Source organism: Ovis aries, chromosome 1 (assembly GCF_016772045.2).
Source record: "Ovis aries strain OAR_USU_Benz2616 breed Rambouillet chromosome 1, ARS-UI_Ramb_v3.0, whole genome shotgun sequence".
NCBI lineage: Eukaryota > Metazoa > Chordata > Mammalia > Artiodactyla > Bovidae > Ovis > Ovis aries.
Genome location: NC_056054.1, coordinates 96425665 through 96439089, shown reverse-complemented (window position 1 = coordinate 96439089; position 13425 = coordinate 96425665). Strand labels below are relative to the sequence as shown.

The window sequence follows — 13425 nt, the reverse complement described above, 5'->3', positions numbered from 1 at the left end:
ACTTCCCTTTCTTCCTTTCACTTTCAAGGATCAAATGAGATAATGCACTTAAAACCACAGGAAGCCCTTAGTATGTGCTTTTTGTCATTGTCATCATCATCATCGTTGTTGTCATTGTCTTCACCCCCTATGTCCCTCATATCAGTACCAGAAAAGAAAGCACACCAGAGACAGGAAATGTTGCTGTTCTGATGATTTATTCATAACATGATTAGACCATTCATCTTCACAGGGATCTGGGGAAGCAAGTGGTCCAGAATATCCATCTCTTTAAAAAATTTTGTTGTTTTATTTTATATTGATTTTTACTTTGAGAGAACAAGTAGGCCTGTGTTATTTTTGGCCATGCTATATGATATGGGATCAAACCCACACCCCCAACACTGGAAGTTCAGAGTCTTAACCACTGGACTGCCAAGGTAGTCCTTTTATTTCCATTTTGAATAAATGGAGGAGAAATGGAAGCCATTTGTTGGAAGCATCTTGCTCCTTCTAATGCTATCAATATATATTCAGGCTGTTGCTGATGCTTTGATGCCTTCATGGCCCTTCAGGGGCAGAGGTTTATGGAAGTTGGGAAATTTGGACCTTCATCTTGATGGTCACTAAACTGTCTATATAACCTTGGGCAAGTTAGTTCTGAATCCATTTATTCATCTCAAAGAGGGATAATTTTCCTAAAGAGTGATGATTTTGTGTGTGTGTGTTTGTGAGGCCATTTACATAAACAAGCCTTATAAATGAAGCTGCCATGCAGAGACACTTACTTGATCCTATTTATTTCTGAGGTGTCTCCTTGCTTATCTGCCTTTGCTTTACTTGTTGACTTTCCAAGCCCTAACTGAGCAGGAGTTTTGTATCATGAAGGCTGTTATGAGAAGAGTGGTAGGGGTGCCAGTTCCTGAAAGCAGGCATGGGTGGTGACATTGTGTTCTTTGATGTGACCCCAAGATGTACCGCAGGGCCTGGCACCCAGGAAGTGCTTAATGAATGGTGAATGAGATAGCGCTTGGTGGCACTATGGCTCAGGCAGGCAGGGTCAGCATCTGATTAAATCTTGGAGCGCGGTCACCGGATGTGGGCATGGGTGCTGACGTGGAGTAATGGTTGGGGGTGGCTACCTGCATATCGCCAGCATGTGGAACCACTGGGCAGGTGCAGTAGGCATGGGGAAGCTGAAAGGGAACCTGCATTGCTAAGATGTGCAGCACAGCAGGGTTCATGATGCTTCTGTGGAAAATTTATCCATCTGAAGACTTATTGACACATGGGAAGCAATGGTTTAAGAGAAACTGAACTTGCAGAGCAAGCTGTCACACTTGTTCATTGAGTCTCTTTTTATACTGATGGGGGAAATGAGCATAGAATTATTGGATACATATGGTGGTGAGATGGTGCTAGAGGAAAAGCCAAGACTCTATTCAATAGTTTAATTGGAATATATTTTTGAACTATATATTGAATTTGATCCAGATTCTCATTATTAAAAAATACGTGGCTTGGGTTTCTTGACATTAACAAAGGATGTAAAAGTAACAATACTCATTCTTGCTTCCTTTAAAAACTGAGGTTTCCAGTAACTCTGGACAGTATCAGTCATAAAATGAACAAAAGAGACAGCCGTCTGTGTTAAACTGTTTTGTGTCTTAGAAGTAAAGAGTGGTGAGTTTCTAGTGGAAGCTTCAATGGCAGACTGATTTTGTACTAACTCCCTTTTGGTGAAGAGACCATTGGGAATGTTGGCACCAGAGTAAAGATCCAAACAGTGATCAGCCCACCCAGGTGTCCACATTACCTCATTGCTTCAAGCACATGAATATCTGGATGTCAAACACTTAGCCCTGGGACAGTTTTGTGCTGTTGCTGCTGCTGGAGGCTGGATCAGCCATTCTGCTTGGATGAAGTGAAGGGTGCTCTTTCCATCTTGCCCTTGTTGTCAGTTAAATTTCTCTTTCATTAAGACCCATCTGTTGATAACCTTTCAAGGAATGTGCTTAGGTGAATTAACCACAGTTTTACAAAAAAACAAATCTTTCTATTTTAAAAAATATATTGAATGGATGCTCTATATAGTTGTTTTCTCTTACAGAGAAGAATGCATGCTCATTTTTCTCTGACTTTAACACCAAAATGAACAGAGGCATAGAGCAGCCTAGGAACATATCTTCAGTTAAGTGCTGGCAGGACTGAGTTGAGGACTCAGTGGATCTCCTGCTTCACTGGGTACTCTCCTTTCCACTAGACTTTCTTCCTTCTTATTTACCATACACACACACAATCAGTTTATTAATCCATTTGATGGTTTATTGTCAAAAACTTGAGCATTAGCTCTATAAATAGTAAATCCATATTTCATTTTTATGAAGTCAACTGTATGGTTTCATTTTCAGACATCTTCATTTAGAATCAGCAAGGGAGTTTATACTTTTGGATAGTCTGGAGATAGAAATTATATTTCAGGAATGGCTTCTGCCTAAACACCGCTTGTGGCAGGGACAAAGTAAACTAACCAAGTAAGTTGTGCTTATGGAAGTGGAGTGAGGCAACACAGACAAAGAAGTAAAAAGAAAGAAGAGCCCAGGTCAGTTATAGCCAAGTTTAATCTTGCTGTTCTGATGATATCCTGATGTTGTTATGAGGTTGTTCTGATAATGTATACAGTGGAGCCACTTGTATGACCAATACTGAGAGGGTTTTTGTGAGTGGAGTCTCCAAGTGATCTGACAACTGTTATGTGAAAAGGAACCATCTGGGACCAGTGGCTCCAAAGCTGGTCATACGTCTCCATCTGTGAATGTAAGGAGACCTGCCGTTGACAGAAAAGCTCCCGTCTCTCAACTGGTGGCAGACATCACTAGACAGATTTCAGCACCTTTGTGTTTTTCAGTGTTTATCAGGCAGTTAAAAGTCAGGATCATTAAGGTCTCTGTTGGGTTTGTCAACAACTTGAGCGTTAACTCTAGTAGGCCCTTATTTCATTTTTATCAGTTGATTTGTGTTAATTAGAGGTTGGTCAGTGAAAGAGATCAAATACTGAGAAAATTTATGCTAGTAAAGAGATTGGGAATGGAGGAAGGTTCAATGGACAGAGGTCTTTGATCATTACAGTGTTTCAAAGAGAGCCAATTTATGCTGATCTCATTTATCCCTGAGGTAAGAAATAATGCCCGAGAGGAGTTCTTGAGAAGGATTGGAGAGTGTCTCAATTCAGTCCATAGAGCAAATAGTTGCTTGTGCTTCTGGTGCTTAGTTGCTCAGTCCTGTCTGACTCTTCCCGACACTGTGAACTATAGCCTGCTGGGTTCCTCTGTCCATGGAGTTTTACAGGCAAGAATACTAGAGTGGGTTGCCATTTCCTCCTCTAAGGGATCTTCCTGACCCTAGGATGGAACCCCAGTCTCCTGCATCTCCTCCATTGGCAGGTGGGTTCATTTCCGCAGAGCCATCCGGGAAGCCCCAGGGCAAATGGTTATTGGGTACATATTCTGTTTTGTCCTGTAGTCCCTTATGGTCAATACATCCAAAACAGAGTCCATGATTTGCCTCACAGACTTGGCGCCCTCTCCTGGGGGAAGGACACTGCTGCCCATTAGCCATCTGAGTCAGTTCCCTCCCTCCGTATCCAGTTCAGTTCAGCTCAGTCTCTCAGTCATGTCTGACTCTGCAGCCCCATGGACTGCAGCATGACAGGCCTCCCTGTCCCCACCATATCCAGCCGTTACCAAGTTCTCGAATGTGCTCATATCTCTAATCTCCCCTGTTACTACTCCACTCCAAGGCATTATCATCTCTCACCAGACTTCATCCTCAGGCTCCCCATGGTGGTGACATAGCTAGCTGCCAGCATTCCTGCACCTGCATCTTTTTAGGTTTAAATTGGATGGGAAAGGTCATGTATCTCTCTTTAAGATTTCTAGCACAATCTCACTGAGTTTCACTGACTCCAGTTGAGTTGCCTCTGAATTAATTACTGTGGCAGGGATGGGGTTACTTAGATCATCCAGGCCTGAGTCACATCCCTTCCTTGGAGGTATGGGTGAAGGGTGAGTGCGAGAGGGAGTGTTTCTCTGAGGGAAAAGTGGATGCTGTTGCCAGGAACGAGGCAGGATTCCAAACGACAGTAACAGCAGATGTAAACTGCAGCAGAGAAGGCAGCAAAACAAGTATCAGAGAAAATAAGCAAGTCAACGGAAAGTGAAAAAATGGGAGTGTGCCACCTAGGCCATATGGTTATTGTTGTTCACTCAGTCATGACTGACTGCTTGCGACCCCAGCATGCAGCACGCAAGACTTTTCTGTCCTTCACCATCTCCCAGAGTTTGCTCGAACTTGTGTCCATTGAGTCGGTGATGCCATCCAACCATCTCATCTTTTGTTGTCCCCTTCTTCTCCTGCCTTCAATCTTTCCCAGCATCAGGGTCTTTTCTAATAAGTTGACTCTTTGCATCAGGTGGCCTAAGTATTGGAGCTTCAGTTTCAACATCAGTCCTTCCAATGAATATTGAGGACTGATTTCCTTTAGGATTGACTGGTTGGATCTCCTTGTGGTCCAAGGGACTCTCAAGAGTCTTCTCCAACACCACAGTTCAAAAGCATCAGTTCTTGGGCACTCAGCCTTCTTTATTGTCCAGCTCTCACATCCATACACGACTACTGGAAAAACCATAGCTTTGACTAGATGGACCTTTGTTGGCAAAGTGATGTCTCTGTCTAGGTTTGTCATAGCTTTTCTTCCAAGGATCAAGCGTCTTTTAATTTCATGGCTACAGTTGCCACCTGCAATGATTTTGGAGCCGAAGGAAATAAAGTCTGTCACTGTTTCCATTGTTTCTTCATCTGTTTGCCATGAAATGATGGGTCTGAATGCCATGATCTTAATTTTTTTGAATGCTGAATTTTAAGCCAGCTTTTCCACTCTCCTCTTTCACCCTCATCAAGAGGCTCTTTAGTTCCTCTTAGCTTTCTGCCATAAGGGTGGTATCATTTGCATATCTGAGGTTATTGATATTTCTCCTGACAATCTTAATTCAAGCTTGTGCTTCATCCAGCCTGGCATTTTGCATGATGTCCTCTGCATATAATTTAAATAAACAAGGTGACAGTATACGGCCTTGATGTACTCCTTTCTCAATTTGGAACCAGTCTGTTGTTCCATGTCTGGTTCTAACTGTTGCTTCTTGTCCTGCATACAGGTTTCTCAGGAGGTAGGTAAGGTGTTCTGGTAGTCCCACCTCTTTAAGAATTTTCCACAGTTTATTGTGATCCACACAGTCAAAGGCTTAGGCATAGTCAATGAAGCGGATGTTTTTCTGGAACTCTCTTGCTTTTTTCTATGACCTTGGAGAGTTTTGAGTATTACTTTGCTCGCATGTGAAGTGAGTGCAATTGTGTGGTAGTTTGAACATTCTGTGGTAGGTATGAATGTGGTGGGCAATGTGGTAGGTATGAAATAGGGGCATTTAAGAAGCAGAGAGACTCAGAACACAGAGAACCAATGTGAAAAATGAGAATTGGGTGAATCTAAAACTGTCTTAAAAGGAAGAGGTTTTAAACAATGTATATCTTTAAACTTTATGGAGAGATGCACTCTTTCTAGGATTGAAACCACATAATTCCCATTATTTTGAGTGAACTCCGGGAGTTGATGATGGACAGGGAGGCCTGGCATGCTGCAGTTCATGAGGTCGCAAAGAGTCAGACACGACTGAGTGACTGAACTGAACTGAATTCCCATTAACACTATAATGTTTAAATTTCTGTTTTGAGAAGAGTGCTCATTTCAACTAAGGGTTATTCCTTAGTTGGGATAAATAGGGCTCTGATCATTAAGCTTTATGGCCTCTGGGTTTATTCTCTGGGATCCATCCATAGGATTCTGACATTCTACCTCTTACCTGTTTGAAAGCCTTGAAGAAGGCTACTCAAGGGCACCTGGTGAATCAGCACTCCTCAGGGACAGATGCTATTGAATTATATGAGAGAAGAGTCTGCTCATGGAACCAAGTAATTATATGGAAATTTATTCTTCACTAGCCCAGATGGGGTTTTGTTTCACTGTTTTTCAATTTTGGGCGGGGAGGCACAACAAAATAAAGCCACAAGGACACTGTTTGTGAAAGTCTTCATGTTACAGTCTGGAAGCGATCAATCTAAAGATGCAAAAGTCAGCAGGCTTGGTATTCAAGATTTTCATGGTCACATTTAACTTGTCTTCATGGTGCACGAGTATATTCTAGGTTATTGCCCTTGTATGGAATCACTGCTAAACATGTATTCTTTTTGGTTATTTTGGCTGTTGGCCTTGAATGTTGGAGCAAGTTAACATTGAAGTGAATTTTGAGTACCTCCTCACTTTGGGTTGTAGGTAGAATAGCCTGCAAGGAAGTGGGGTGGTGGAGGATTGGTCCTGAAATGCTGGAGAGCTTTTAGCTATTTATAGTGTTACATTTTAACCATCTCTCAGAAGTGGGGACCCTAGTGGTTCAGATGGTGAAGAATCCATTTGTAATGGCAGGATACCTGGATGTGATTCCTGGGTTGGGAAGATCCCCTGGAGAAGGGAATGGCTACTTGGAGAATTCTGTGGACAGAGGAGCCTGCTGGGCTACATACAGTCCATGGGGTTGCAAAGTTTGGGACATGACTGAGTGACTTCACACTTCAGAAGGATTAAGATCTCTGAGGACAGTGAGAAGGACACCCACTTACCTAAATTGTTTGTATTCAATTTCACTTTGCTGGATCTGATCTGAAGAGAGATGGAGACACGGGGCATCTTATTTCCATCCCAAGGGGGGGAGTGAGAGGGAAGGGGCAGATAGTTCAGAGAGGAAACAGTTGATTTAGCCTTTGGGATATGGACCCAGTGGGTGTCCAGTGCTTCACCATTCACAGCCTTAGAGACTCCAATAGCCTGTTACATGTGGGCAGTTGGCTGTGACGTAATGCTTCCTATAGCGTCAAGTGGCCAGGATGCTCAGGGTGCTCCATGAACAGAGGCAAACCCACAACAGCCATCCCCACTAGCATCCAACCTTTCCCAGCATCAGGGTCTTTTCCAATGAGTCAGCTCTTCAACATCAGGTGGCCAAAGTATTGGAGTTTCATTTTCAGCATCAGTCCTTCCAATTCAGGTTGATTTCCTTTAGGATTGACTGTTTGATCTCCTTGCTTTTCAAGAGGATAATATATTATTTCATCTGTTTCTCTGTACATGCTTACAACGTTGATATTCAAAATTCCATCTATATGGAGAAGCCCACTTGCCAAGGTCCCATCATTAGAAAGACCACTGGGATTAGAACTGGGTGTATTTGACTCTATAGCCCCTGTTCATCCATTAAATAAAGTTTAAATCAGCACTCTTAGAGCATTCCAGACCTGGCTGTACAGAGCAGATGGGGACAAAGACAAGGCTACACAGGAAAGGAAGGCATGATTTCCTTTGAGAGACAGCTCTGACTGCTGTGTATCAGAGAGGCCTGGCCTCCCACTCGGCCCTGGCTCTTTTGGGTTGAGAGGCCTCTAGGAAGCTAAGTGTTGAAATGCATAGGGAGGGCAGCTTGCCTCCTTATGCTTATTTAGCACTTGGCTGGCACTCCCAATCTTGTTTAACAGCTGACAAGCTGTTAGATCATAAGAGAGTAAAGACTTCTCAATATCTTGGTTTGCTTCTTGGCACAACAAGTGCCATACTCTTCTGTCTTTTGTATGGACTTTGAAAAAATGGCTGTTATCTTTATTGATTATTTTAAGTACATAAGAGCATTTCTTCAAAGTGGATGGAAGCAACGTGACCTTTTCTCAGACAGGCTTGCTCTCTCCCTTCAAACACTAGTTTGTATGAGGGCTCTCACCCCTTGAAGCTCAGCAGGCCACCAAGCCTCATTTCCAGTGAGTGTCATTTAAAAGCCAGAGCAAGCTGACTACAAACTTTTTAACATGTGCCTCTCATCTGCTCGGCAGAGATCCCTGTAACTGGTTAATAGTTCCCTTCTTATTTTTTTCTAGTGAAACCAATTGAGGCCTTAAATCAGTACCATTCGTTCCATCATGGGCCATCCGAGAAAAGCATTTAGAGTTATAAAAAGTCATCTGCTCCATTTTGCACTTCCTGCTGCAGGGCTCGAGCTTGGCCTGGTGGAGCGTATACCTATGATGGGATGGTACGGCATGCCAAACAGGGGGTCTCTTCCAGGACCACATAAACACCAGATCTGGAAGAGCCAGAATGGACTTTCAAAGAGAGGAGACCAGATACACATCCCATAAAACACAGATCTCTTTACAGCTGGAGTCGAGTTTCTCCATTTGTGCCATAGCACTTATTTCACTGATGTGCCTGGTAGTTAGGGTGGAAGAGGGAGAGAAAAATGTAGGATGCCTCAGAGGGGAACCACATGCTTGCAGAAAATGAATCCCTGAGCTTCACGTTAGGCTCTGTAGGCTGGGCCCCTCGGTGGCACAGAATTAAGAAGTGTGTTCTCGCTCATCCTTATTGTTTCCCCTTCAAGAACTTCTTCGTTGTGTTTAAATGACTCCTGGGAAAGTACTTGTTACTAGCAATTCACACTTTAACAGAAATGTAATCCACCAGACATAAATATAATTCTGAGAAGGACAGAAATCGCAGCCTATCAGTTCGAGCCCTTGTTTCACAGGCGAGGAGATTTAAGACGTAGCTTGCCTTACCTGTGGATGGGAGCTGGATGGAGGCCAGTGAACCTAGAATCAGGTTTGATGCCCTTCTTTCTGTGGTCAGCTCTGGCTTACTTCTCTTAGAGGTATTTACAGTGTTGGTCTTATCTCAGTTTGTGGAATGAACATCTTTTTACCTCTCAAGGGAATTTTCCTGATGCTAGGAAAGGTTGAGGGTAGGAAGAGAAATGGGAAGCAGAGGATGAGATAGTTGAATGGCATCACCGACTCCAAGGATATGAGTTTGAGCAAACTCTAGAAGCTACTGAAGGACAGGGAAGCCTGGTGTGCTGCAGTCAGTGGGGTCACAAAAAGTCAGATATGACTTAGTGACTGAACAACATCAAAGAGAATTTAAGATTTAAACAAGAAACAAAAAGGAGAATTTCCTGAAATGATTCTACAATCAGGAGCTATTGATATCTGAATCCAGTTCTACCTGGGGAAATTCTTCTGACCAAACAAGAGATGTTATTGGTTGGGCTCTGTAAAAAATTAACTTTGAAAAAACTATTAAAAAGAGCTAAATTTATGCTTTTACAGCCAAAACTACTGTAATACTTGTGAAGATAGGCTAAGACTTTTTTACCCACTGTGCTAAAAATTAGCTTTGGGTTTCTCTTTGAGGTATCTGCCTCTCAACTTGCATATGTGGGCCTTCTTCATCAGTACATTGTGGCTGGCTTCTTTGGATCCCATTATCTCTAGAATCCTGATAGTTTTCTTCACATTTTCCCCTCACTGACAGAAACCTTATTTCTGCTCCTTTCCATGTTAAAGTTCCTTTACTCTTGTATAGCAGCTCAAGTTACCAGGAGTCCCTGCCTGAGCTGTGGATGACCTAAAGGGTACAGTGCTCCTTGGGGAATCACAGCTCTCAACAATTCTGGGCAAGTCCCACCCTTGCTCTGAAAGAGAAATTCCATGAGGGGAGAGTCCCAGTGGAAGACAAAGTAGCTGCTCCTTCTGGAGTTCACATGAAAGGTTCAGCAGTCCTGGCACTCATCACTGCTTTCAGCTTCCAGTAGATGGGACAGGAAGTGGGTGCAGCACTGCTCTTCACAGTCTGGTAAAGGGGAGGCTCAGAAAGGTCATTTTTGACCTTCTGAAACTACTTGAGGGCTTCCCTGGTGGCTCAGATGGTAAAGAATTTGCCTGTAATGTAGGAGACCCAGGTTTGATCCCTGGGTTGGGTGGGAAGATCCCCTGGAGAAGGAAATGGCAACCCATTCCAATATTCTTGCTTGGAAAATCCCAATGGACAGGGGAGCCTGGTGGGCTACAGTCCATGGGATCGCCAAGAGTTGGACATGACTGAGCGACTAACACTTTCACTTTCAAACTACCTGAGAACACATTTGAAGTGGATTGGGTTGAACTGGCCCTTTGTCTATCGGTGCATCAGCCACCAATGCAGTTCTAAAATCTGCAGTATTAGAGCAGCACTCTCAAATAAAATTCAGGGATTTTAGGAGATAAAATGGTCCTGGACATCATCTAACTAAATTGTGGTCCCTGGACCGGCAGCCTCAGGGTCACTTGACAACTTGCTGCAAATCCTCAGGCTCTGTCCCAGACCTTGTTTTTGTTTGGTCACTAATTCATGTCTGACTCTGCAACCCCATGGACTGTAGCCCACCAGTCTCCTCTGTCCGTGGGATTTTCAGGCAAAAATACTGAAGCGGTTGCCATTTCCCATTCCAGGTGATCTTTCTGACCCACAGATTGAACCCTGGGTCATCCCTGAGTCTCCTGCATTGGCAGGTAGATTCTCTACCACTGAGCTACCAGGGAAGCCTGTCTCAGACCTACAGAATGAGAATTCTGGGGGTGGAATCAGTGATCTGTATTCTAACAAGCCTTTCAGGTGATTCTTATGTCTCAAAAGAAGTTATGTTTTATTTTTCAGGGGGCAGCACAGGCACTTCCCCAACCACCTCCAGCACTGGGACTCCATCCCCTTCAGCTTCTTCTCATCTTTTATCTCCATCCTGTTCTCCTCCCACGTTTCATCTGGCCCCCAACACTTTCAACGTGGGCTGCCGAGAGAGCCAGCTGTGTAATCTAAACCTCTCCGATTATCCACCGTGCGCCCGAAGCAACATGGCTGCCTTGCAGAGCTACCCAGGGCTGAGTGACAGTGGCTACAACAGGCTCCAGAGTGGCACCACTTCGGCTGCTCAGCCCTCTGAAACCTTCATGCCTCAGAGGACTCCATCCCTGATCTCAGGAATACCAACTCCTCCCTCGTTGCCTAGCAACAGCAAGATGGAAGCCTATGGTGGCCAGCTGGGGTCCTTCCCTACTTCCCAGTTTCAGTATGTCATGCAGGCAGGCAATGCAGCTTCCAGCTCCTCCTCACCACACATGTTTGGGGGCAGCCATATGCAGCAGAGCTCCTACAATGCCTTCTCTCTCCACAATCCTTATAATCTGTATGGATACAATTTCCCTACTTCCCCTAGGCTAGCTGCAAGCCCAGAAAAACTGAGCGCCTCTCAAAGCACTTTACTCTGTTCTTCTCCTTCCAATGGGGCCTTTGGAGAGCGGCAGTACCTGCCTACGGGGATGGAGCACGGCATGCACATGATTAGCCCTTCACCCAATAATCAGCAGGCGACTAACACTTGTGACGGCCGGCAGTATGGGGCGGTCCCAGGCTCCTCCTCCCAGATGTCTGTTCACATGGTTTAGTGGCCAGTCCCAGCACCACGGAGCCAACAGCAGCCGAGGCAGATCCAGAGTCTCCAGGGGCAGATCCTCCTCTGTGGAAGCCCAACGCCTTTGAAAAACAGGAACTGTGTATTATTATTATTATTACTTTCTGGAGGAGGAAAGCACATACCCAACGACAACAAGAGACACTTAAAGCCACTGAAGGAATATTTGCAGTGGAATCATCTCTGACTCAGTGGCCATTCTCCTGCCTTCCCAAATCTTAGCATCGTCTACTCAGAGTGGCCTTTGAAGAAACTGAATAATCGTTTTATAATAATGTTAAGGGAGATGCTAGCATGTAGCAGCCAATGAAAAGTTACCCACACACAGATACATACCTACCTTTACATACACACATACATATGTGCCTGCATACATACACACGTACATAAATATATTCATACACAGACTCATCCATACACAAACATACGTGCACAGTGACTCGGAACTGGGTGAACTCTGTGGAGGGAAGCCCAGCATGGGTGCTTTCACCAAAACTTTGTCTATGTACAGCAGTAGACGGACTGGGTCAGCAGTTGCTGCCTGCCAATATTTCTTCCCTGCAGCTTACCCTTTTTCTGGAATGAACCATGTATCCTGAAACCCCTTCCCATCAATGGGGGTGGAAAGACATCAGTACTCCAACCGGACTTGGCTTCCTGAAAAAGATGGCCTTTGAACTTTGGCTCTCTTCCATTGGTGTGCTAGCATTGATGTTCCCAGTGGTGCCTGTGAAAAGAGGGAGTAAGAGCAGCTGAAAGAGAGAAGGAGAAAGAATAGAGAGCAAGAGAGAGGTGGAGAGCAAGACTGAATGAGGAAGTGAGAGCAGCGATGAGAGTTTTAGTTCACTGAGGAAATGGGTTTGGTCCCCACCCCTACCCCCCAGGTTATGGAAAGAACCGTGGAGTTGTGGAGGAGTAAACCTCTCTGGGACACTATGCCTGGTCAGGCACGGTGAGAAGCACCCAGGCAAGGCATGAGTCTCAATCCCACAGTTCTGACCACTGTGAGCCAGAAGAGGGAGCACCACACAGGAAGTGCCGATTCCAGAGCACGCATCCTGGCAGGGGAAGGGGAACAGAAGGAGTGTGAGAAAGGAAGAGTTTTATAACCTCAACAAATGATACCAAGAACAGAGGCAACACAGGGAGGGTCTGGCCTTCTGAATGCCAGATCCAGATGCCTGACCTGGATTGCCTGCCCCATTTCCCCTGTGGCAGGAGGAGTCCTGTCACCTTCCAGAGAATTGAGAATGGGCCTTCTGGAATACATCCTTCCACCTGCTCTTAGATCGCCACTTTTTTTTTTTTTTGAATCAAATAGTTCGTTGCAATTTTGAAGTTTTGGATTTTTCCTTTCATCTTTCCCTTCCCCTTCAAATCCTTTAATGATAAGAAAAGTGAAGTTTGGTGCCAGCTAAACTTTTTAAGTGGTGTGGAAATGCAGATAGTACCAAGTAAAAGAATTCAGATATTACTAAGATTTTTTTTTGGTTTTGAGGTGTTGTAGATAAATGTATTTATGTGCCTAGTGGGGAATCCAATATTATGAATATTAAAAAAGGGGGCAATAAAAAGGGTATGTAAAATATGTATGAAGAAAAGGTGTATAAAAATTTGCCCTTATGCACGGAACTCTGTTTCTAAGTGCCAAGCACAGAAAGCCGCTAAATAAAATCTTTGCAATTGTTTTCTGCGTATCCGTTCCTATGGAATAAGCAAGCAGCAGCCCATGCCTTTGAATTGTGCTGTGCATAAGCACAGCATTCTCATCTCTACTATTTAACATGATCTCGTTCAGAACACACGAAGTCTGTATTACCATCCTCATTTTATGATCAGGAACTAAGCTTCATAGGGACAGATTTATCCAGATTACACAGTCCGACAGAGAGAAAACTAGGACATGAAGCCAGGACTGTAGTGGGATACCTGGTTTCATGTTAGCTGCAAAAACCTGTGAGTCAGCTGCTGTATAACACAGGGAGCTCAACCTGTGCTCTGTGAGGAC

The 13425-nt window shown here is 44.2% G+C and overlaps 1 protein-coding gene across 3 annotated transcripts in view; it reads left to right on the top strand.

The window, feature by feature from the left end:
* TBX15 (T-box transcription factor 15) overlaps window positions 1–13105 on the top strand; it is a 125122-nt gene extending 112017 nt beyond the window's left edge. For all 3 annotated transcript variants that reach the window (XM_060413360.1, XM_004002385.6, XM_027973642.3), the window contains exon 8: window positions 10607–13105. In XM_060413360.1, the coding sequence (XP_060269343.1) occupies window positions 10607–11391 (785 nt within the window). In that variant the 3' untranslated portion in view covers window positions 11392–13105. The remainder of the gene's footprint in view (window positions 1–10606) is intronic.
* Window positions 13106–13425: the final 320 nt, after the last annotated feature.